The 25,877-nt window shown below is 44.5% G+C and overlaps 1 protein-coding gene across 1 annotated transcript in view; it reads left to right on the top strand.

Moving 5' to 3' along the window:
- tyro3 (TYRO3 protein tyrosine kinase) overlaps positions 1-24,762 on the top strand; it is an 88,912-nt gene extending 64,150 nt beyond the window's left edge. Inside the window, exons 13-19 of the mRNA XM_084336921.1 lie at positions 3,898-3,978; positions 5,860-5,952; positions 10,560-10,681; positions 16,607-16,716; positions 17,614-17,773; positions 20,409-20,545; positions 21,799-24,762. Coding sequence (XP_084193047.1) covers positions 3,898-3,978; positions 5,860-5,952; positions 10,560-10,681; positions 16,607-16,716; positions 17,614-17,773; positions 20,409-20,545; positions 21,799-22,243 — 1,148 coding nt within the window. The 3' untranslated portion in view covers positions 22,244-24,762. The remainder of the gene's footprint in view (positions 1-3,897; positions 3,979-5,859; positions 5,953-10,559; positions 10,682-16,606; positions 16,717-17,613; positions 17,774-20,408; positions 20,546-21,798) is intronic.
- Positions 24,763-25,877: the final 1,115 nt, after the last annotated feature.

Below are 25,877 nucleotides of genomic sequence, written 5' to 3'. Positions count from 1 at the left end.
AAAGACACCTACACACACACACTGCTCAAAGACACCTACACACACACACACTGCTCAAAGACACCTATACACACAGACACTGCTCAAAGACACCTACACACACATACACACACTGCTCAAATACACCTATCCACACACACACACACACACACACTGCTCAAAGACACATACACACACACTGCTCAGAGACACCTGTACACACTGCTCAAAGACACCTATACATATACACACAAACAAACACTGCTCAAAGACATCTCTAAACACACACACACTGCTCAAAGACATCTCTAAACACACACACACACACACACACATACAAAAATACACACACACACACACTGCTCACTCACTTACTAATAATGATAATACACTTTATTTCTATAGCGCTTTTCAAAACGAAGTGTTTAACAAACAAACCTGCAGTGAAGACTAAACAGCAATACACACTTTACAACCAACTAATAGAAATTGAATGAGAAGGTAGGAAACAGAAAGAAATAGGAGATGAGCAAAAGAACAAACAAACAGATCTTTCCATGTAGCTGCCTGTTCAGCACATCAGTTACAATTTAAATGTCTTATTTGCTTATTTGCTGCTTTTAACCTCCAGCCTCTAGAGGTCTTGCTCCTTCTTGCCAGGTTGTCATTATAAATAACTATCTGTTCTTGGCTGGCTAAATAAAGGTTCAATAGACATACATATAAATAAATAGAAATCACTCTGGGCCCTGTGCCCATATATTTCCCTTTTCAAGACGTGAATTGAAAAGATAATGTGGCATAACACTATTTTATCTCCTATTTTCGCCCCAAATGAGTCATTATGCCAATTCCTAATTCACGGTCCTGGTCGTTGCGCTATCCTCTGTTGGTCTGGGGAGCGTGTAGACTACCACATGTCTCCTCTGTTGGTCTACAGAGGGTGTAGACTACCACATGTCTCCTCTGTTGGTCTACAGAGGGTGTAGACTACCACATGTCTCCTCTGTTGGTCTACAGAGGGTGTAGACTACCACATGTCTCCTCTGTTGGTCTACAGAGGGTGTAGACTACCACATGTCTCTTCTGTCGGTCTGGAGAGGGTGTAGACTACCACATGTCTCCTCTGTTGGTCTGCAGAGGGTGTAGACTATACCACATGTCTCCTCTGTCGGTCTGCAGAGGGTGTAGACTACCACATGTCTCTTCTGTCGGTCTGGAGAGGGTGTAGACTACCACATGTCTCCTCTGTCGGTCTGGGGAGGGTGTAGACTACCACATGTCTCCTCTGTCGGTCCGGAGAGGGTGTAGACTACCACATGTCTCCTCTGTCGGTCTGGGGAGGGTGTGTAGACTACCACCTGTGTAGACTAGCTTTTACCTCTACACTACCCAGACGCCTCCGATAACACCTTTCTATTTGAACAGTCTGTATGATACCGTACACAGTAGTGGCGTGGTCCACTGTTGCTTTTTACGTGTGTACAAAACACACACAGCGTAGAAAGCACTGACTCTGACTAAAAAAAAAGTGTTCAAATTGAGAGGGCTGTTTTTGAGACTAAAACACTGCTACGTCATTCACTGTGACCTAGAGCAATACTGTGTGGGCGCGCCTGTGTTTTGGAACTACTCTATGTGTGGAATAGTGACACAAAGGAGTCTTACTGTGAACCTGTTTACCTGAATATACATATTGGCACAACAATAATTATCAGCCCTTGTTTTGTAAGTCGCTTTGGGTAAAAGCATCAGTTAAATGACTAAATGTATGTTTGCCTTCCACGTTATACTATACTAGTGTTCCACTAATAATGTACCAATAAAATCAGGGGATATTTTTTACATAGTCACATAATGAATTAATTAATGAATAAACTCATTTAATCCTTGCACTGAAGAACCATATAAGTTTTTATGGTTTTTAAGATATTTGGACAGCCCATGTGTTTGCAGTTAAGTTAATCTAAATCACTTAGAGTAAGAAACTACTCAACCTCTAGTGTCTTTAACTATGAATGAACACAACACTCTAACTAACCATCTTTAGATAATAAAGTACTCAACCTCTACTGTCTAACTATGAATGACCACAAGTTACAACACTTTAACTTACCATCTTTAGATAATAAAGTACTCAACCTCTACTGTCTTTAACTATGAATGAACACAACACTCTAACTTACCATCTTTAGATAATAAAGTACACAACCTCTACTGTGTTTAACTATGAATGAACACAACACTCCAACTTACCATCTTTAGATAATAAAGTACTCAACCTCTACTGTCTTTAACACTTTGACTGCCATGAAACGTCTTTTCACGTCATTGCTGGCCATGCTCAAGTTGCCGGGGGACGCTGTACAGCGTCCTTATATCAATATTTCTAAAATCTGCGATCGGATTCATAATGTCCCCTCCGCTGGCCTGAGATCTACCAGCAGGACCCACTGAGCTCTCTGGCGGTTCAGGAGCGCCATCTGGTGGCCGATCGGCGCAATCGCCAAACAGGATGTTGAATAGAGGTTGTCCTAGACGACCGTAGTACTTCCGGCGCTCGCTATGGTCCCGCGACTCTGGCTCGTCACACTACACAGTGATCGATTGCCAATAACTCGATAAACAACATGATTTGGACGTATACCATTATACAAGCTGGAGATGGACCGGGTAAATTTACATCCCATAATGATAAGATTTCAACTCGACGATGATCGCCCAACGGCGCGCGGAGACTGGGGTGAGTTTCAGCGTGTAACGTTACCGTCTTCGATACTAACTGCTATTATCAACATTTGACCCACATTAGATGATTGGTATAACGCTGCCCACGGAATTATAAACGCCCCCTAGCCCATCCGGTCAACATCAGATGACGTGTAGTAACTTCTAGAAGTACGTCTAGTTGGAATTTTTTATATCGCGCTGATTGCCATAAAACTGTATTGCATCATCAATATAATGCATTTGGGGCTATAGATCACGTTCTGGAGAAAGCTGCAGAAAGAGATGAAAACATACTTATACATTAGACCATACTTTACTATGAATATGTGAATGAAAAAGTTTAACGTTGCTACACAATGAACAATACATATAGGACTTTGAATGGGCCCTAATAATGGCAATGTAGCAATAGAATTTAAAAAGTTATAGCCATGCAAAGAAGGGGTACTTCTCCATAGACAAATAGAGCCGGCAACCTATGGTATATCATTAATTTAACCCAAGGCAACCAAAGTGTTAACTATAAATGAACACAACACTCTAACTCACCATCTTTAGATAATAAAGTACTCAACCTCTACTGTCTTTAACTATGAATGAACACAACTCTCTAACTTACCATCTTTAGATAATAAAGTACTCAACCTCTACTGTCTTTAATTAACTATGAATGAACACAACACTCTAACTTACCACCTTTAGATAATAAAGTACTCAACCTCTACTGTCTTTAATTAACTATGAATGAACACAACACTAACTTACCATCTTTAGATAATAAAGTACTCAACCTCTACTGTGTTTAACTATGAATGAACACAACACTCCAACTTACCATCTTTAGATAATAAAGTACTCAACCTCTACTGTCTTTAACTATGAATGAACACAACACTCTAACTTACCATCTTTAGATAATAAAGTACTCAACCTCTACTGTCTTTAACCATGAATGAACACAACACTAACTTATGTACCAGACTACCACCATGACAAGAGTCACACAAACACAAACAATACTGCTTATTGGCCAGTACCCCCACCCTCTACCACACACACAGTACACACTTCTCTCTGTTATCTCTTCATAGGCCATTTTCCATTTCATGGTTTAGTTGTTTTGATTTGGGGGAAGTTTCCATAAGAGTGTGTGTGTGTGTGTGTGTGTGTGTGTGTGTGTGCATGCAGGTGAGTTTGGTTCAGTGCGAGAGGCCTTCATAAAGATGGAAGACGCCTCGGTCAAGAAGGTAGCGGTCAAGGTGCTCAAATGTGAGTCTCATCATGTTATTCTCTTTTATTCGACAGATCTGTATTATTTGTTCCTCATCGTTAATGTTTCCTGTTCTCAGCTCCCTGCTCAATAAAGGCGGTTTCAACTTGACTGTTGTAAAACATTCTAAAAGGACCCAAGTTGATTCCCTGTCGCAGCGTTCGCTAATATCAAAGTTAACCGGATGTAAACTGGGGTTCGTACAGAAGCCCTAAGTGGCGACTTATTATCTCGTTATCTCGAGATAACGAAGTCCGTTTTCTCGTGATAACGGATTAATTTATTTTAGGGGGGGTACATGACATACAGGTATACACAGTACTGTTACATTTGTGACATACAAGATATGCAAATATACAGTACTATTAAACAGAGATCCTAACAGAAAATATATACATATGAGGGGGAGGAAACTGTACATTTGGAGGGGTTTGGACATACGGGGGCCAGTTTCGAGTTGCAGCCTCCCGTAGCCAGGTGCTCTTTGAGAGCTCACTTTAATTGCGCGGCCGGTAAAGCTGAAGCCTTTGCTAACCGTCTTCTTAGATGACGCACACTAATATATATATTATCTGTAACAGCAAGGCATAAAGCTATTTCAGCCTGTGTCAGGCCTTGATTGAAGAGATATGTGACACGGTAATCAATATCCTCCTGCTCCTTTAGCCCCTTCCGTGACTGTGATGCACCGTAATGCTGCACAAAAGTTTAACATTGAACACGAGAAAACACACACACACACACACAGTGGTATATCGGACCGAGCAATCACGACAATGATGTGGCCCCAAGCTTTCATATATATATATTAGGGATGTCAGATATTATCGGCCGATATCGGCATTAAAATGTGATATCGGAAAATATCGGTATCGGTTTAAAAAAAATACAAAAAATTACATTTCTATAGAAATGATGTCCGATATTATCGGCCGATATCGGCATTAAAATGTGATATCGGTTGATATCGGTATCGGAAATTAAGAGTTGGACAATATCGGTATATCGGTATCGGTAAAAAAGCCAATATCGAGCATCCCTAATATATATATATTATATTATATAATATATAATTATATTTTTTTTTAAACACATGGTGACACTGACACATTGTCATAGTGGTGCTGCACCCCTATACCATTGTTTAGAGAAAGCCCTGATGAATAGTTGAGTTGACTTTTAGCATTAGAGACGAGCAGGTAGATAATGGAGTCCTGGAAGGATTTCCCTGCACTGAGACATCAGGTCTGAGACTTGAATAACTGATGGTTAATCAAAGGTTTAGGAACACGGACGGCGACAATTATGGGAAGTGCGCTTACGGTCTTCTCCAGAGTCGGACAGGAAGATAGATACCAATTCCCTCTCTGTGTGTTCAGCTACCTGGCTGCAAGCTGGTCCGTATAAAAAGCAGAAGCCTCTCCCAGAGTTTTACAACTGTGTGTATGTGTAACTAGGAGGGATATGAGGACTGTGTGTATGTGTAACTAGGAGGGATATGAGGACTGTGTATGTGTAACTAGGAGGGATATGAGGACTGTGTGTAACTAGGAGGGATATGAGGACTGTGTATGTGTAACTAGGAGGGATATGAGGACTGTGTGTAACTAAGAGGGATATGAAAGACTATTTATGTCTTTCTACTATTACCATGGCCATACATGTACCCCCCCCCCCCCCCCATGCTGCTATGACGCCCACATTTCCCCAAGGGGATCAATAAAGGAATATCTTATTATTATAGTGCCACCTAAAGTAAAGAGTTAGCAAAAAGTTTGATACACAAAGAAGGACAGACCTGCTACAGACAACACAACTGTGGTGTTGCTTCATTGGTCCGTCTGTAACTTAATAAATGTCTTCTATACTCCGTCTCTCAGCGGACATCACCTCCTCGTGTGACATAGAGCAGTGTCTGAAGGAGGCGGCTTACATGAAGGACTTCCACCACCCCAACGTTATCCAGCTCATAGGTACGTAGACCCAGGGTCTTCAAACGAGATCAGCCGTCATTTGTTGTCATTTCCTGCAACCTAAGTTATTAAGGGGCGACAGTGGCTCGGGCAATAGGGTAAATCTGCAGTGCCGCACTGCCCATTGTCTGGGCGGGGCTCTCGCTACGTGTTACTGGTGCGACATTAGCCGACAGACATACACAGATAATGGAGTAAAATAAAGCACTACTTTTGTCTTGTTTACATCAGGGTCCCCCATTTTCAATTCATAATGACATTTATGACATACCCAGGGCCGCCTGGGAGAAATGCGAGGCCCTGTTTGAGATTTAAACGCGAGCCCCCCCCCCCCCCCCCCCCCCCCCCCCCTAAAGGTTAAAAAAAAATAAAAAATCCATACAGTCAACATATTCAACTTTTAATGGAAGAACAAAAGAGAAGGAAAAGATAACTTCACAAAGGCAACATGAATATACATAGATCCAAAAGGACAAAGATCAACACTTAAATCCAAAGAGAAGAGGGTCTATACCAGAGAAAACAAAGTAGCAAGGAGCCAACGGCCGACATCAGCTAAATAGGCTAACTGCAAATAGAGTAGCCAGGTACTGACACCAGGTACACACCGTTAACCGTATGGGTTAATCGCAGATACGAATTGCATGCATGCATCGCATGTGTGCCAATTGATGACCTCGGAGCAGGTCCTAAATTATAAATTATAAATTATTTAGCTACGACAGCTAGCCGGCCCGTTTGGCTCAATATAACGTTAGCTACGTTAGCTAGCCGGCCCGCTTTGGCTCAATATAACATTAGCTACGACAGCTAACCGGCCCGTTTGTGCAATGAAATAGTTCTGGATTACTGTTACTGTACAGTTCAAAGTCATCTTTACCTTCCGTTTGATATCCACAGTTAAAACCTGACAGTCTTCCCTCTTGTCCGACACCCACTCTTAACCCTTTCACTGCCACACGGCAGCCGGTTAACCCTTTCACTGTGACAATACAGAAGGTTAGCCCTTTACTATCACACAACCGACGGCGATTGCTCCATCATTAGCATCATTGTCGTGTGGCAGTGTAAGGGTTAATGGTTTATATGGTATATATCAGTAAACACAATGGGTTTGATAAGCGATTGTTTTGATAAGGACCCCAGAGATGCAAATATTCAATTCTAATCCAGGTACTTTCTGTGTGGAGTTGGCATGCTCTCCCTGTGTCTTTGCGAGTTTTCTCCAGTTTCCTCCCCGCAACTGACTGTGGTGTTTTACAGTTCAGACAGATCTGGTACAGTAGCTCTGACTGTGGGGTTTTACAGTTCAAACAATTCATCAAGACATTTAGAGACATACAAATATACAGTACTATGTAAGAAAAAAGCATCAAGTCATGTTTATCATTTTGGACTAAAATAAGAGGAATGTTGCTCAAGGTTATAAAACACAGTTGTGCGCAATATAAACCGGGATTTGATTGAATAAGCAACACGTGTTTTTTACAATGACGCTGACAATGTGTATTGCGGTGGACAATAACAGAGAATGTGAAGTTGAACACCTTGTGAGAATGGTTCATGTTTAACATAGCTTTAACATTAGTTCAACATTAATAAAGTAGTCAAAACGTGGGCCAAAATAATAGCAACTTCACATTCACATAGCGTTAGTTGGGTGTTTACAGGGAATATTAGCTAACGTGCGTTAGCTAGCCAACGTTAGGTTAGTGCAGAACTAGCCCCTTTCGGGCAATAGGGTCCAGCTGCAATCCCGGAGTGTGCGTTAGCTCACCACTAAAGCAAATGACAGACGGAAAATAGGCCCTAATGTCCAAAATAGTGAAGGTGCCCCGGCCTAAGGTACTTACATTTTCACTGAAAGACATATTTGGTTATTTTTCAACGAAGAAGAATTAATGCTATTATATAGGTTAAACCAAAGCTGGAAACTCATTCAAACATATTTGCTCCACACGCATGCACACCATGAAGCCCACCCAACATCGCATGCACAGTAGTGCACATCAGTGTACAAGTCCCGAAGCCCCGCCCAATCCAAGTACAGGCCCCGAAGCCCCGCCCAGACATTGGGCAGTGTGGCTCTGCAGATTTACCCTACTCGGCTCGGGAGGTAGAGCAGACTTCTGGTAATCCGGAGCTTCCCGGTTCGATTCCCGCTCCTCCCGGTCAGCGTGTCGAAGTGTCCTTGAGCAAGACACTTAACCCCTAATTGCTCCCGATGAGCAGTTGGCACCTTGCATGGTTGCCTCCGCCGTCGGTGAGTGAATGTGTCAAATGTGAGGAACAAATTGTAAAGCGCTTTGGATAAAAGCTGCTATATAAATGCAGCCATTTTACCATTTTAAAACACACACGCACGCCCGCACACACAGTGGAACAAAGGAACAGAGAACCAAGCAATTAGACAATGTATTAGACAATGATGCATTGGTTTAGCTGGCCTCAAGCTTTCACTGCAGGGGGGGGAGGGGGGTAGGTGTTATTCATTCTGTTCCCCTGCCTGGGGGAATAGACCTGTCTCAAACCCTGCCCCTTTTCTTGATCCTCCAATCACAGCTGTCGCTTACCTCTGACTTCAGAGGTAAGTCAGAGGTAAGCGACAGCTGTGATTGGAGGATCAAGAAAAGAGGGCAGGGTTTTGAGACAGGTCCATTGTACAGACGACCCGTCGGCCACAAGCCAGCTTCTGACCTTTAACACATCCAGCGCCAAAAACGCTGTCCAGCGTTATTGCCCGCCATGCGTTGTCTGCCAAGATCGCTGTACAGCGTTTTTGAGATCAATATTTAATTTTTTCGCCATGGCATTCATAATTCATCCAGCCAACCCCCAATGCCCTAGCGGGACCCTAGATGTGACTGCAACGGCTCAATACCGCCGCCTGGTGGATGGTCGGGCGAGTTACACTCTCGCAAAAACCGGAAGTGCCATCGGTGCATCGAGGAAATTCCTCCGGCAGTCACATCTCGCTACGGGACTCCTGACAGACACTATAGTACATTTGGATCGTTTTCTAAACTTAATAATCGATATGATTTCGGCGTTTATTGCGCCATACAAACCGGAAATGAACCTAGGCGATCGGCGTCGAATAATTGGGATCTTTCACCGCCAGTCTCATCGGCCCACGGTAAGGGGAATATAACGTTATTTTCAGCCCGATTGTTTATTCATTTCACTGCAAACCATCTGATCAATATATCACGTTACTGATGATCAAGGAATTATAAACGACCTCCCCCCCCCTTTCCTCCACGCATGATGAAGCATAATGTATACCGATCATATACATTTGAATTTTTTAAAATAGCGTGTATGGGAAAGAAACGGCAATCGATAATCTATCATATGTGTTTGGGCCTATAACTAGCGTTTTTGGAATTACAGCAGAAAAGATTAAAAACATACTTATATTCTCGAAGGTATTAACACAACAATGTATGAATGAAAAATATATTATAACGTTCCCACATCCTGAACGATAGATAATCGATGTTGAATGGGCCATAGTAATGTCAATATAGCAATACAAATCTAAAAAGTTATAGCCCTGCAAAGAAGGTAAACATCTCCATAGGCACAACCCCCGGCAGCCAATGTGTTAACACTTTGGATGCCACGCCCGAGATTTCTCGGGTTTACCCCCCGCGGGTTGAATGCCCATCACGAGAATACTCTGGTTTTATTTTTTTTATTAGCAATCTGAAATCATATTGCATCAAGCGAGCCTACCGTTGGAGATCCAGTCACCCCAGGCGCTCGGATGTGAAAAAAGCGCCCCCCATCGTCTCCCAGATGGTAAATCACCCTTTTGGATTGGACTCAATGAAAGTGAATGGGAGAAAGGATTTCTGACTCCACATTTTACTTCTCACTGATGTAACCGGGGTCTACCAGAGTTCATTCTGGAGCCTTGGTGCCGCGGCAAATATGTGTTTTACTGTATACACGATGGATCAATCAAATGAGCGATTTTTTCGAATGGCGATCGGAAAATTGGAATAAACCATTTGGATACCATCTGATCTCAGGTAAGGAATCTATGTTATCAGTCTTAGGATAATCAGACTCGTTTTCATGGATATATAAGCGTTTCCCCTATATGTGATATAGCTGTTTTGACTGTAAAAGCCATCAGGAAATAAGAGCAGCGATTATCAGCGCGCGACACGAGCGCGTGTGCGCACACATATACTATCATCTAGCGTTTTTTTGAAAACGATTCATAAATAGGCTGACAAATGACAACGTTCTAGAATATTCCAGTAAAAGGCGATTATCATAGAATGGGTTGTTTTTTCCGCGAAAACGAGTGATTTTCAAAATGCTATCAAACGGAAATGAAGCGATAAAAAAACAATCTGCCATGACAATGGTGACTGGAAAATGAGTCTTTGATAAGCAACGGGCAGATTAGACACATAGCCATAATTTAAAACATAGATTAGGCGATATTAAGTTAACATTGGAGTGGGTTTGGGCATTCAAGGGGGTAAAAAGGAAAACACGGACTGGCTCTCAAAGTGTTAAGGCCACCTGCCGACCCCTTGCCCTGGTAAATAAGGGTTCTGCTACTGTCCTCTCTCTCTGCTGTCCTCTAGGGGTGAGTCTCCACAGGCGTCCGGGACAACGTCTCCCGATTCCCATGGTCATCCTGCCCTTCATGAAGCACGGAGACCTGCACACCTTCCTCCTCATGTCCCGACTAGGGGAGGAGCCCTTTGTAAGACACACACACACATAAACACGCACACATGAACATAAACACACAAGGGCTGCTTGATTATGGCAAAAATCATAATCACTATTATTGGATCCTAGTTACACATAGTCCTCATATCTCTCCTAGTGACACATACAGTCCTCATATCTCTCCTAGTGACACATAGTCCTCATATCCCTCCTAGTGACACATAGTCCTCATATCCCTCCTAGTTACACACAGTCCTCATATCCCTCCTAGTTACACAAACAGTCCTCATATCCCTCCTAGTTACACATACACATATTAAACACGATTACTGATTGATTTGAGAACATGTGACGATGGCTGGGGGGGAAACAACACAAGACAGAATGAGAGCAACATGGCATGCAGCACAATAATGATTGCATCTCGATTCTCTTTGTTTTCATGATCGTTGGGAAGCCAAAATCGCAATCGGAATAGAAACTCGATTAATCGCCCAGCCCTAACACATTGCTTTGTGGCTCTCTGCAAACAGAGCTTATAGGAATAGTGGATGCTTCCTTTACATACGTCCATAGGCGGCACGGTGGTGTAGTGGTTAACACTGTCGCCTCACAGCAAGAAGGTCCAGGATTCGATTCCCGCTTGGGGACCAGGTTTCCATGATGCCGGGTACCCAGGTGGGGTATCTCCCAGGCCTTTCTGTGTGGAGTTTGCATGTTCTCCCCGTGCTCGCAAGGGTTTCCCCCCGATAAGATAAACCCAATGTAAAAACATGCACAACAACAGATCGCTAACGCTGTGGCGTCCTTGACGAAGACGGACAGGAGCACTTGGATTGGTCCCCGGGGCGCGGCTCACGTTGACGCCCTATCTGCTCCCGGCTGCCCATGGGGGGGAAGGACGACGGGATGGGTTAGGCGCAGAGACTCAATCGCATCGGCGACTGAGAAAAAGACAATGCGTGTGTGCAGGGGTGCAGTCGTAATATCAGAACTGCCTGGACGCCACGTGCGTGCATACATGCTTCCTCGCGTGTGCACAGACCAGCTCAAGCAAACCCCCCACAGGGCTTGTATTTTGGTCTTGCACTTCTCTTTCTTTGTTATGCTATGCAAAGACTAGGTGATAAGTGCCGGGTACTTGGCGCACAGCACGACAGTAGAGTTAAAGTTGTGAACGCATTTGTGTGCGCGCGAGTGCACATCCGTGCGCGCACTTCTGCTCAGCGAACTGCTAGGACGGCGTGGTACCGAGTGGTACCACCACTGCATCACTGCGTGTGTGTATCCCGGTGTGTGTGTGCCGCTCCAATTGCATGTCCAGTTCGTTGCATGCCGAATAAAGACCCCCTAAAGAGGTCCTGCATTATTATATTATAGGCTACGTTTAGACTTGGCTCACACACACTGCCCCCCTCCAGACTGCTCAGATAAAACCTCTTAGGGGCCTTTCTCACTCACCAAACGGGATCGAATCAGCGCCCCCGGGGACGAGTGTTCTCACTCAGACGGACACACCCCTTTTGGGAGCGAAGCGGCACTGATTCGTTTTACCCCCCGCTGAACCTGGGACGGTTGGAATAGGTGGTTTCGGATGCGGGCCAGTGGGAGCGGGGGCGTGACACACACACACAACGTCGTTACTGTAATGCTTTTCATGGTTGCTTGAATTTTGGGCAGATAAAACCACACAACTAGGCCTGCCACGATAACAAATTTTGCTGGGCGATTAATTGCCCCCGAAAATATCGCGATAAGCGATATTATTGCGACCGGTTAGAGAATTTTTTTTTGAGAAATTTATTTCCCAAAACTTTTATTTTGAAGCCCACCGCTCCGTCTTTTCCGGTGTTTTAGACTTTTATTTTGAAGCCCACCGACCGGACCGGAAGTATTGTTGTGATTATCCTAGCTTGCTGATGCTGCTGGTGGACTGGGGCCAGCTAACGTTAGCTTGCTGATGCTACTACTACTTCGACATGCTGCTAATGGGCTGGGGCCAGCTAACGTTAGCTTGCTGATGCTGCTGGTAGATCGACATGCTGCTAGTGGACTGGGGCCAGCTAACGTTAGCTTGCTGATGCTACTAGTAGATCGACATGAGCTAATGATAAAACAAATGTTGAGATTGTTGGTGAACAACTAACTTTAAGTTAGTTAGCTACTAACGTTAAAACGCTAACGTTACACTACAAATAACGCTACTTGGTTAAAAGGAGCAACACTATTGAGAAATGTAGTTAAGCTATGTGGTGTTGCCCCACGGAGCTCCTGTGCTGTGCTCTCTGCTCTGTAGTAAAGCCAGCGGCCCGCCTCCCAACACAGACAGTGACTGACAAGGGGCACTGGTTCCGCCTCATTAAAACAAACGCGCAAATAGCAATTAATCGCGCCCGTCAAAATCATTGCATTAATTTTAATTATCGCGGCAATTAATCGATTTATTGCTTATCGCGGCAGGCCTACTAGGCCTGCCACGATAACAAATTTTGCTGGGCGATTAATTGCCCCCGAAAATATCGCGATAAGCGATATTATTGCGACCGGTTAGAGAATTTTTTTTTGAGAAATTTATTTCCCAAAACTTTTATTTTGAAGCCCACCGCTCCGTCTTTTCCGGTGTTTTAGACTTTTATTTTGAAGCCCACCGACCGGACCGGAAGTATTGTTGTGATTATCCTAGCTTGCTGATGCTGCTGGTGGACTGGGGCCAGCTAACGTTAGCTTGCTGATGCTACTACTACTTCGACATGCTGCTAATGGGCTGGGGCCAGCTAACGTTAGCTTGCTGATGCTGCTGGTAGATCGACATGCTGCTAGTGGACTGGGGCCAGCTAACGTTAGCTTGCTGATGCTACTAGTAGATCGACATGAGCTAATGATAAAACAAATGTTGAGATTGTTGGTGAACAACTAACTTTAAATTAGTTTTAACGTTAGCTACTAACGTTAAAACGCTAACGTTACACTACAAATAACGCTACTTGGTTAAAAGGAGCAACACTATTGAGAAATGTAGTTAAGCTATGTGGTGTTGCCCCACGGAGCTCCTGTGCTGTGCTCTCTGCTCTGTAGTAAAGCCAGCGGCCCGCCTCCCAACACGGACAGTGACTGACAAGGGGCACTGGTTCCGCCTCATTAAAACAAACGCGCAAATAGCAATTAATCGCGCCCGTCAAAATCATTGCATTAATTTTTATTATCGCGGCAATTAATCGATTTATTGCTTATCGCGGCAGGCCTACACACAACAACAACTGGACAATACCCACAAAAACGATATTTATGGGCAATTTGAGAGTTCAGACCGCAACCAAACAAGCATGTGGAGCCTCACAGCTCAGTGGATGAAAACATGAAGCCACGTTACAAACAGCACTTCCCTGGCTCGTAGGGGTGTAACGGTACGCGGATACGTACTGTACCGCGTCAATGTGGTCCTCCGGTACAGTACGGGCTAGCACCGTACGATTACAACGGTATGGTCAACCTTTTTTTGCGGAACTTAAATCCCCCCGGCCCCACATAATTTAACAACAACACTGCGGTCTGCTGTGAGCATTATAAAACAAACGTGTTTTTTTTTTTATTATCTTTCTTCCCCTCCTTTTTTCCCGATTTTTCTCCCATCCCACCCTTCCTGGTTGTTGCGTACTTTCCCCTACTGTTGGTCCGGGAGACCGGAGACTGTCACATGCTTTCCTCCGACGCATGTGCAGCCTGGGGCAGGCCAACCTGGCCACGCAGGTTCTCACCGGGGAGAGTGTAGCGTGTGGGAGGCCACACTATCTCTCCTCAGTTCCAACCCTCGCTGAGCAGGCGCCCCGACCAAACTGTAGGGGTCGCTGTCCACAACGCCCAGGACCCACCCTTCAGCTTTCCCACCCCCTGATACAGCCAATTGTATCAGTGTGAGAGGCCAGCCAAGCTGATAGCAACACCGGGAGCTGGATTCGAACAGGCGAATCCTAGTGTCTCCCGGTGTTGGTGACGAACGTAATCTCCGTGCGCCACCTGCCCCCCCCCCCCCAAACAAACGTGTTTAACCGACCGTGAATTAAAGTGTCAATGCCGTTTGTCATTTTAACAGCAGATACTTTCTTAAATGCCATCCTCCCGAGAGAGGGGTGTTGACGGGGAGCTTGCTGGTGTTATTTAGCATTGAACAGCTAACCGAAAGCTAGCATTAACTAACGTTAAAGGTTTAGCCATAACGTTACCTTGGGGCTATTCATAATCCAGCAATAATGGCTGCAGACCTGCAAGCAAAGTACAGCAAGTTGGCAAAGGAGTATTCCAACGTAAATCACATTTTCACCAGTAAAGTTAGTCTTTCCATCTCTCGGTAGCTCATGCTAGCTAACCTAGCTCACGTTAGAGTCGTCGTCACTGAACCACCTCGCGTACACAATTAATGACATGTTGCGGACAGCCATATCGGTGACAATGTTTAGCTTTTAGTGCCAAATGATAAGAGTCTGAGGCGGAGTCTCAAAAGAGAATGTTGAATATTTATTGTGCAAAAATCACAACAGATCCTCTGTGCTACATCAACAGAGCCTTGACTGAGTAGGGTATATCTGCAGAGCCACTGGGTAGCGACTGCGAGTGCAACACCGTGTAATGTCTGTGTGGATCATTGGAGTAGGGTATATCTGCAGTGCTGCAGCCATACTCATTGTATAGATTTGTATTAGTATCATTAATCAATCACCTGTTGTTGAATAAATACCATTACTTTCTAGTTATTACTAAAAAAAAACAGTATATATAAAACAGTAGCTGTATAAAAAAAATAGAAAGTATCATTTATATTAAAAAAAATAAATAAAAATTAATGTATGCACTGGTATCGCCCCCCCCACTGTACCGAAAAAATACCGAACCGTGACTTCAAAACCGAGGTACGTACCGAACCGTGGATTTTGTGTACCGTTACACCCCTACTGGCTCGCATTAGGCCTGGCAATTTTGTTTGCCATGCTGTCTATACATGGTTTCTTGTTCAATGCATTTATTTCTATTAGACCAGTGGTGCCCAACCAGTCGGCCGTGGTTGACCAGTAGATCAATGACATGCAATATAATTGCCACAAGCGATGGGATAATGTGCTGAACAGGCTAAGCTAACTAGCGTTAGCCATTAGCTTAGCGTTTGCCACAATGCTATACTGGCATATTCCATTCACGTTAGCATGTAAGCTAACAAAATCAGCGCAGACGAGACTAAACTCAGCTTTTGGTGTTCAATTGTGTTGATGTTAGTTTTGTTTCATCAACAAATGAGGCAGAACACACAGTGAATGTATCCGTTTTGTTTATTGCATGTTCTTTGCTGAAAAATAAGTGCTACAGGCTATACTAGGCTAAGCTAACTAGCGTTAGCCGTTAGCTTAGCGTTAGCCCTGGGAAACACTCAAAAGCGAACTCTACAAAACCATCCATTCGTGATAAAATGGGGTGGGTTATATTGACAGGGCTTGACAACAGAGGTTCAAATATAACTTCATATTTATTGGTTATTTGTTCATTTTATATCAGCATCCAGTCTCCGCCGTCGTGTTAAGACACTTCCTGTTTACATTTTCGAACGTGACATCGCCTACGGCAAGCGTAAACGCTCAAAAGGCAAACTGTAAACAGAACCCGGAGCGAACCAAGACTGAAGTGTGTACACAAACTAGAGGGGGGAAGTTCGCATCAGATCTCGGAACGGGCTAGAACGGAAACGAATGGGTGAGTGAGAAAGGCCCCTTAGACATCCTTTCATTTCCTGGAAAGGAAACCGCTACTGGCTGTTGAGGGATGTAGTTTTCCTCTCCAACATATATATATATATACACTCCCTCTCACACATATAATTAAACTATCAAATCATTATTACTGTTAACAGTGACATTCTAACTGTCAATAACATATAATATACAATCAACCGTTTTACCCCCCCCCCCCCCAGGACCTGTCCCTGCAGACGCTGATCCAGTTCATGATGGACATCGCCCGTGGCATGGAATACCTCAGCAACAAGAGCATCATACACAGAGACCTGGCGGCACGGAACTGCATGTGAGTCTCTGCCGTGGAGACAGCGGTGGGTTGCACTGGTTGAACTGATCGGTAGTCTGCCATGGAGACAGTGGTGGGTTGAACTGATCGGTAGTCTGCCGTGGACAGTGGTGGTTGAACTGATCGGTAGTCTGCCGTGGAGACAGCAGTGGGTTGAACTGATCGTGGTTTAAAACCTCCGTGTAGTTGACGATGAGTCAACGAGAACGTTCCAGAAGACCATACACCTGAAAGGGTTAACGTAGAGGCGTGTGCCAAGTCAGGTGTTCCTTTATTGATCCCCTTGCAGATATTCAGGCGTCATAGCAGCACAGGGGAGGGGAGGTACAGGCAGGGTAATATTAGAAAGATATAAATATAGGCAATACAATGGAGATAAAAAATAAACAGTGTAAACAATATAATTAACTTTATTTTAATTATAAGTTAAAAAGTGTAATCAAAAGGTGCAGGTGAGGGTCTGTATGCCCGATCAGTTCTATTATGTTACACGATTAGCGCCCGCTATTTGCTCCGTCTTAAGGACCTATTCACTAAAGATTGCGTGCGAATACTAGCGCAAACACGCCCATACAGTGTGCAATTTCCTGCCAAATTTGTCTCCCCTTCATAGATTTGCTCGTTGGTTGGGTTGTGGGAGTACTAGAGACATGACCATGATGACGGTTGTATGCACCCGAGTCTCCTGAACACGTAGAGATGAACCCAGAGTCGATCGGACCTTCCTACGCTGAGCTATGGTAACTTTCGCGCACCTACCCCCTACAGGTGAATGCCTCATTGTTGCGGTAGGTTGCGCGAAGGTTACCATAGCTCGGCCTAGGAAGGTCCGATCGACTCGGGGTTCATCTTTATACTGTAATCATTGGAACTCCGTCTCCCGTCTCTTGTCTCCAGGTTGAATGAGACCATGACGGTGTGCGTGGCAGACTTCGGTCTGTCCAAGAAGATATACAGCGGAGACTACTATAGACAGGGCTCTGTGTCCAAACTACCCGTCAAGTGGATCGCCCTGGAGAGTCTGGCCGACAACGTCTACACGACACAGAGCGACGTGGTACAGTAGAAACATATATAATAATAATACATTTTATTTATAAAGCGCTTTTCAGGAACCCAAAGACGCTGACAATGAGCAAAACAAATTAACAGATAAACAAAGAACCACAGGGAATAAGCAACAGTATGAAGACGTAGGACATACAACCACGGGTAACAAGTAACAGATACAGAGTCCAGTAGGGGAACAAGTAGGGGAACAGTCAGGGAAGTAAGGAAACCGAGGGGCGGGGGGGCAGGAGAGGGAGAGAAAGTAGGGAAGGGGGAAGGGAGGTGGTAGGTTGAAGGAGGGTGGTTATGAGTAGGGAAGGTTGTATGCTTGGAAGAACAGGTAGGTTGAGTCTGGTTTTAAAGGTGGAGAGTAAGGGAGAGTCTCAGACAGTCTGAGGGAGGGTGTTCCAAAGTCTGGGTGCAGCTTGTGAAAAAGCCCAGTCACCAAAACGTTTAAGTTTGGATGACGGGACAGTGAGGGAAGCAGTGGAAGAGGACCGGAGGGAACGGGTGGGGCGGTAGGGGAGAAGGAGGTCAGTCAGGTAGGGGGGGGGGGGGCAGGCTATGGAGGGCTTTGAAGGTGAGTAGTGTTTTGAAGTTGATGCGTTCCTTGATAGGGAGCCAGTGGAGGACAGGAGTGATGTTCACGGGACCGGGTGTTAGTGAGGAGGCGGGCGGCTGAGTTCTGGACCATCTGCAGTTTATGGAGGGAGCGGGAGGTGATGCCAGTGAGGAGGGAGTTGCAATAGTCCAGGCGGGAGGAGATGAAGGCGTGTATGAGGGATTCAGCAGCAGGGGGGGAGGCAGTGACAGATTTTGGCAATGTTGCGGAGGTGAAAGTATGATGTTTTTACAATGGAGCGGACATGGGGGTCAAATTAGAGGGTGGGGTCGAGGATGACACCAAGCCAAGGTTGCGGATTAGGGGGGAAGGGGTGATGGTGGAGTCATTGATGGTAAGTGTGATGGGTCCGGATCTGCTGAGGGTGGTTTTGGTGCAGATGATGAAAAGTTCCGTCTTGTCACTGTTTAATATTTAAATTTGAATATACACTCGAGTTCAGAGGGTCGAGCATTATGGATGCAGCGATCCAACTTTTTCAGTTCCAATACCGATCCAATCTATTACTTTTACTGAACAGTATAGACTTGGACCGTCATTTTAGGGTCATTGGCCATAAGCGGCCATAAGCAGCACGGTGGTGTAGTGGTTAACACTGTCGCCTCACAGCAAGAAGGTCCAGGGTTCGATTCCCGCTTGGGGACCAGGTTTCCATGATGCCAGTTACCCAGGTGGGGTATCTCCCAGGCCTTTCTGTGTGGAGTTTGCATGTTCTCCCCGTGCTCGCAAGGGTTTCCCCCCCGATAAGATAAACCCAATGGAAAAACATGCACAACAATAGATCGCTAACGCTGTGGCGTCCTTGACGAAGACGGACAGGAGCACTTGGATTGGTCCCCTGGCGCGGCTCATGTTGACGCCTGTCTGCTCCCGGCTGCCCTTGGGGGGGGAAGGACGACGGGATGGGTTAATCGCAGATACGAATTGCATGCATCGCATGTGTGCCGATTGATGACCTCTGAGCAGGTCCTAAATTATTATTATTATTTATAATTATTAATTATTATTATTATTATTATAATCTTTTGAGATATATAATAATTTTGTCTCCATTAGAGACAGATGAGATTCAGCAAATCAAGTCACTTTACTTTGATTTCTGGCACATTAGATGTGTTTCTTGGTATCGGATTTTAGTATCATGGGAAATTCTCAGATACCGATATTCTGTTTTAGCCTGGTTTTGGACCACTAAAGCTGCCTGGACATGACCAGCATTCTGCACTTTTGCTTAAAGGAACCCGCCAACATTTTGGGAAATTAGCTTACAGTATTCTCCAGAGAGACAATAAGATGGATACCAGTTTCCTCTCTGTGCGTTCAGTAGAAAGCCATCTGGCTGCACGTTAGCCTAGCTTAGTACAATGAATGGAAGTGGACAGTGCTGGTTAGCCTAGGCATTGTCCAACTAACACCTCTCCCGAAGGCTACCTTGTGCTGCTGCCACTGGTCTCTATAGGAAAACTATAACCTAGTGCGGAGCTATAAATCTCTTTCTCTATAGGAAAACCATAACCTAGTGCAGAGCTATACATCTCTTTCTCTATAGGAAAACCATAACCTAGTGCAGAGCTATATACCTTTCTCTATAGGAAAACAATAACCTAGTGCAGAGCAGAGCTATATACCTTTCTCTATAGGAAAACTAACCTAGTGCAGTTATATACACCTTTCTCCATAGGAAAATAGCCTTTTTGATTTGTTGGCAAAAAACATTTGATTTAATTTGTGGTAGGAAGGATACAAAACTGTATAATTTGATTAATCATAATGGGGGAGGGGGGGGGAGAATCAAGAATAAAGCTGAAATTAAACTAGTTATGGTAATTATCATGTAGTGAAGAAAATCTGTGGATGAATTAATTACCCCCTGCCAAGTCAATGTTTACCTTTATTTGCCCAGGGAAGAGAAAGCATGTTCTTTTTCAGCAAGGACCCACTTCACACTTCCGACACGGGGAACCTGGAATGTGTGCGTGCAGAAAGGTCCCGTCTCACTGCCACGGTCTGTCTCCTCTAGTGGGCGTTCGGGGTGACTATGTGGGAGATCATGGCACGAGGCCAGACACCGTACCCTGGGGTGGAGAACTCCGAGATCTACGAGTACCTCATCAAGGGGGAGCGGCTCAAGCAGCCTCCTGACTGCAGAGATGACATGTGAGTGTCGCCACGCGGAGCAGGGGGCGGGTGGAGACGTTAGACACCGGGGAGTTCACTTTATGGCTCACTACTTGTCTGGATGTAGGCTACTGTGCAACTATACCAATATATGTTTTTTTACATTTAGAATTTGCTTATTTTCTACACCTGGAAAGTGGCTAAATGTTGTCAGACCCATCCTGGGCGTGAATATAATCGCCATCCAATAGCCTGAACAATTGGTTGAATTCGCAATATGGCACGGGACAATATCCAAATAGCAAGAGTCTAAATGTGTATAAATTGTAAATGGATTTTGTGGTGCTGCAGAGATGCCCTGCCAACAAATCATATTCTACAGACGTTAGAAAACATCTGTGTTTGGTACCCTGCAAAAATCACATCATAATCATGTCAATAATGACACAAAAATACTGTTCCCCTCTAATAGAGTGAATCATATTGCAATCACAATATCTTTTTCCGTAACCTGCAATCTGAACGATTTTCGCCTGTTCATACAAACTTTTTCTCCCAACCAGTCCCCAACGGGACTGAAGGCGACATCGCTGTCACTCTCTCCAAGTTGACGTTTTATTTTCATCAGTATTTAATAAAGTCCCTCCTCGCGTTAAATCTGGTATTGGACCAGGTGCATAATTACGGACATCTCTTCCATTGGCAGCATTAGGTTCCGTCTGCCCTTCCCACAATGCAAGGCACACCCAGCTTTGGCTGTTTATCAGGGCTGCTGACTAGAGCAAATGTTGCTATGTTTTGCACTGTGGAACAGGTATGAAACCGCATGACATCAAACCAGGAAGTACCATCTTCATGCACTTGGTATAATTATTATTATATAACAAGAGCTCAGCCAAGGAAAATAGAATAAAAACACGTTTCCATTCGTATTTCTTTTTTGGCGGTTGGACTTCAATCTGTTTCTATTTGGATCACTGATTAGGCCTTTAATAGAAATGCGTATTGTGTCCTAAAGCCCTGAAATGTTACAGTAAATGTGGCTAAACTGTGATTTTGCACATTCACCAACACATGGGTAAACATTAAAGAGGAAAACTGGCCACAGCCACCCGCCAGGATCCACTTAATTACATCCTGCGTGAGCGTCCATGGCAAGCTGAGTGAGCTTTTTACGTTTTTTAATGAATAATTTCAACAAAATAGGATATCAGCCACCAAGTGTTCCAAATCCCCATTTTGCCACATTTACAGTAACATGTGTATACATTTGTATCTCGTCTCTTCCCCAGTTATGAGATCATGCACAGCTGCTGGAGCCCGGTGCCCAAGTGCCGCCCCAGCTTCCAAGATCTCACCGACCAGCTAGAAGGTCTCTGGGCCAGCATGTCCCCAGCGCCCACCAAGGAGCCCTTATTGTACGTCAACCTGGAGAGCGACGGGGAGGAGGGAGGCTCGGGGTTCGGGAGGGCCTCCGGGGGAGCGGTGGCGGGGGCTCTGCGGCCCGAGGAACCGCCCTGGGGGGTCTCCTGGCACGGTGTGGGCATCGACGAGGATGAAAAAGACTGGCTCATGGTGTCCGGGGCGGCCCTGGCGATCGGTGGGGATTACCGCTATATAATAGGTCCCTGTAGTGCCTTGGAGGAAGAGGAGGTCGGGGGAGGAAGGAGGGAATCGATGGACACCTTGCAGGAAGAGATCCGGGACGAAGATGATGATGCCGTCATTAATGTGTGATATATGATTGGACCAGAAATGAACCTATCACCGCCGCCTCCCCCGCTGACCTATTTTCATTCCTAACTTGGCTGATTGCATTCGTTTATCGGATCAGCTCACTGTGGAGGGTTTTGACTGTATTCAGCATCGAACTGATCAGTTCATTTTTTTTTTTTTTTTTTTTTACTGTATTCAGCATCGAACTGATCAGCTCGCTGTAGAGGGTTTTTACATGAGATGAAAGGCTATGAGCCAGTAACACTAACCCTGGGTGAATAAGGGTGGAGGTATGCATGCTGCGGAAAGAATTGGAAGAGCTGAAACGAATCCATGCGTTACCAACGTTCAGAAGCCTGGCTGATCCTAGGTACGACACCCTCAGTCTGGGGGATTTCTATGTACACTCACTGTACGTTCAAAAGCCTGGCTGATCCTAGGTACGACACCCTCAGTCGGGGGGATTTCTATGTACACTCACTGTACATTCAGAAGCCTGGCTGATCCTAGGTACGACACCCTCTGTCGGGGGGATTTCTATGTACCGGTACACTCACTGTACGTTCAGAAGCCTGGCTGATCCTAGACATGACACCCTCAGCCAGGGGGATTTCTATGTACACTCACTGTATGTTCAGAAGCCTGGCTGATCCTAGACATGACACCCTCAGCCAGGGGGATTTCTATGTACACTCAATGTATGTATAAGACTTTGCACATGTCCAGTTGAACACATCCATTACTTAATAACCGCTCCACTTGTATGCCAATGCCAACAACACCTTAGTTGCTTGAGAAGGTAACTTTCAGACACAATCAGTACCACTAACAGGCCTAAAATGTAAAAGCCAGCAAGACTCTAGACAATATAAAAGTGGACCGAGTGCACAGCAAAAAAACATTAGCAAGCTTTTTTTTTATAATTTTTTGGCCACCTTCTGCTAAGAATTCTGGGTGCGACATCACTGCAGATTCTGACCTTGAGGCTAACGTGAACTACCGTACGTGCACTAGCGCCACTCCAGGTTTTGAAATGGATCGGATTTCATTGGATCTAAAATATAGACGGAGGTGCCTTATTTTAAACTCACTAGCATTAATGCACATGGAAGTGTTGTGGACTGAATTTATTAACTGAACACATGCTGCCATCATCTTTACACTGTAGGTATCGTTTGCTGCTTAAAAGAAACAACACTTCCTACACCAGTTCAGGTTCCCTTACAATGCATTCCTGAGTCAAGTAGGCACTCGTTCTCAATCTATACTAGGGATTCTTATCGACTGAGCCTAGGACCCAAACAGGAGTAGATTTAGTCTCACCCTATGGCCCAGGCTTATTAAAACATAATAGGCTACTAGTACACGTATAGGCTAATGTCAGGAGCCAACAGGTGACCTATTTTGGTTCCAAGTGGAAATGGCCTTTAAATGTTAAGTTCAGAATTTTGTACCCCCCCCCCCCCCCCCCCCCTTTTCCTACTCATCTGTTGTTGAGCGGTAGTCCTTTCTCCGCACAGTCGATGTGGTTCTTCATACTGGATACATGCAGCTCCTGCAAGTTAGTTGGTCAACTGATGCAAAATCAATGGGGCCAAGCTGCAGTCTGTCAAATAAACAAACACTAAAACCTACTGTCACTGGGTGTATATTGTGGGTTGTATAATATTATGCATAGTGGATGGGTATCAGTAACACGGACCAGCATTTATTTCGGGGCTTGTATGAAGTGTGGCCCTATTGACTTCATATTCGTTTTGTGGCTGACCTAGTTAAGATCTGTGGGTATCCAGTATGAGGAACTGCATGGATTGCACTGAGAAAGGACTCTACCAATCAACACCATTGCCAAGTAGGAGATGGGGGGGAAATATTTAACATTTTGTAATGTTTTCTCATTACTCCATAGCTATCCTGTTGCCATTTTAACATCATTAACCCTTTCACTGCCACACTACAGGTGGTTAACCTTCTGTAGTGGTAGTGAAAGGTTAACCTTCTGTAGTGTGGTAGTCAATGGGTTAACATGTTCAGGTCTCAATTCTAATCTCACCTGCAAGATGGTAGGCTACACCTGAAAGGGTTCAAACTAACAGACCTATCAGGCAACATTAGCATTTCATGGGACCATACTGTATTCCTCGTAGCATTTATTTTTTGTATAAACATAGAACTTGACACCGAGTAATGTGCAGATGTCTATCATACATATGAATATTATGTAGACATGGGATGTGTTTATAGTGTTAAAAAATGACTACACCCTTAGCTTTCTGGAGCAGTCCATATATTGGGATATCAAGGGACATGAAGTTTTAATATTTTAAATGTTTGTTTTCTATATGTGAAAATGCCTTCCAGAGATAGATCCATTAAAAAAAGACTTGAAAGCAGAAGATGCTTTGTTGATGTGATGACGATGTCCTTACCCGTGGCTACCACTCTGTTCAGCTCTGATGTAGATTTGTATAGAAAATTGATGTAATATGATCTCACATTACTTTTGGCAAAATGAATAAAGTATTATTTGTGTTGTGTTTCCATCATGTCCGCCTCCCCCCATTGTCTTAATACAAACCACCACAGCCCAAATCCACTTCAGAGAGAGACAGTCTGCCGATGAGCAGTATTGAGAGACAGAGTCAGGTTACCAACACACACAGCCTACCTGTAAATCATGCCATGGAATAAAGGCTACAAGGACAATGCAGGAACGTTACCGGGGCAATACAAAAATAACAAAGGAGGAATTTGGACTCCATTAACACTGACTGTTAAGGAGTGGGATGGCAGGTCCAAATCAACGTGGGAGAGCAAAAAAAAACATAATATCCTGAAACATTGCATCCGCGACATTCCTGGGAGAACAAAGACAACATTTTACATGAGTGATGAAAAGACGACATGCAACAAGGGGACTGAAAACGCCAAAGATAGAAATGACCGCATTAGAACGTTTGTTTTTTGGCATCTAATGTTTCCAATGTACACCATACCAATAGAATAGCTTTGGCTCCAAACGCCGATTTGACAACATTACGGCCCATCATCAGCTCATCTAACGTCACATACCCAGTAACAGTAGCTCTGCTTGGTGCCAGTTCTATTGAAGGCTGTATTCAAATTCGAAATATACAAGCTATCTTAGGAAATATATACATCAACCGATATATTAACGTTAGCTAGTTAACAATGCAACACATTGATGATGGTTCACTTCACACATGACAGTCACTCAAACGAGAAGATGGCTGGTGGTGACATTCAAAACTCAATGTCGGCCAAACAACGTTGGTATCAATGTACGCTACACTGACCCGTCCTTCTTTTACGGGTTCCTTTGTAACCGTCGTTCCAAGTGCCTCACTTAAGATAAAATCGCGTATTTGCATTATTCCGTGAAGAGCGAACACCCTTCCCTCGACAAATCAGCTTTCCGTTTCAACAGAGACTTTTCGACGAAGCATTTGGGAGAAACGGCACTCCCCAGTGATCACAAAGACCTCCATTACAGACCGTACTGCAGCTTTCCATCCACTCACCAGCTGCCTAGACATGTCATTTTTATCACAAACTATCCCGACTATTTCATGCTACTCGTTTTTACCAAAGTCACAGATAAACAACCGCCAACAACTCGTTTTGGGTGGGGTCC

This window comes from Notolepis coatsorum (assembly GCF_963971535.1).
Source record: "Notolepis coatsorum genome assembly, chromosome: 2".
Taxonomy (NCBI): domain Eukaryota; kingdom Metazoa; phylum Chordata; class Actinopteri; order Aulopiformes; family Paralepididae; genus Notolepis; species Notolepis coatsorum.
This window is presented reverse-complemented; position numbering and strand designations above follow the sequence as displayed.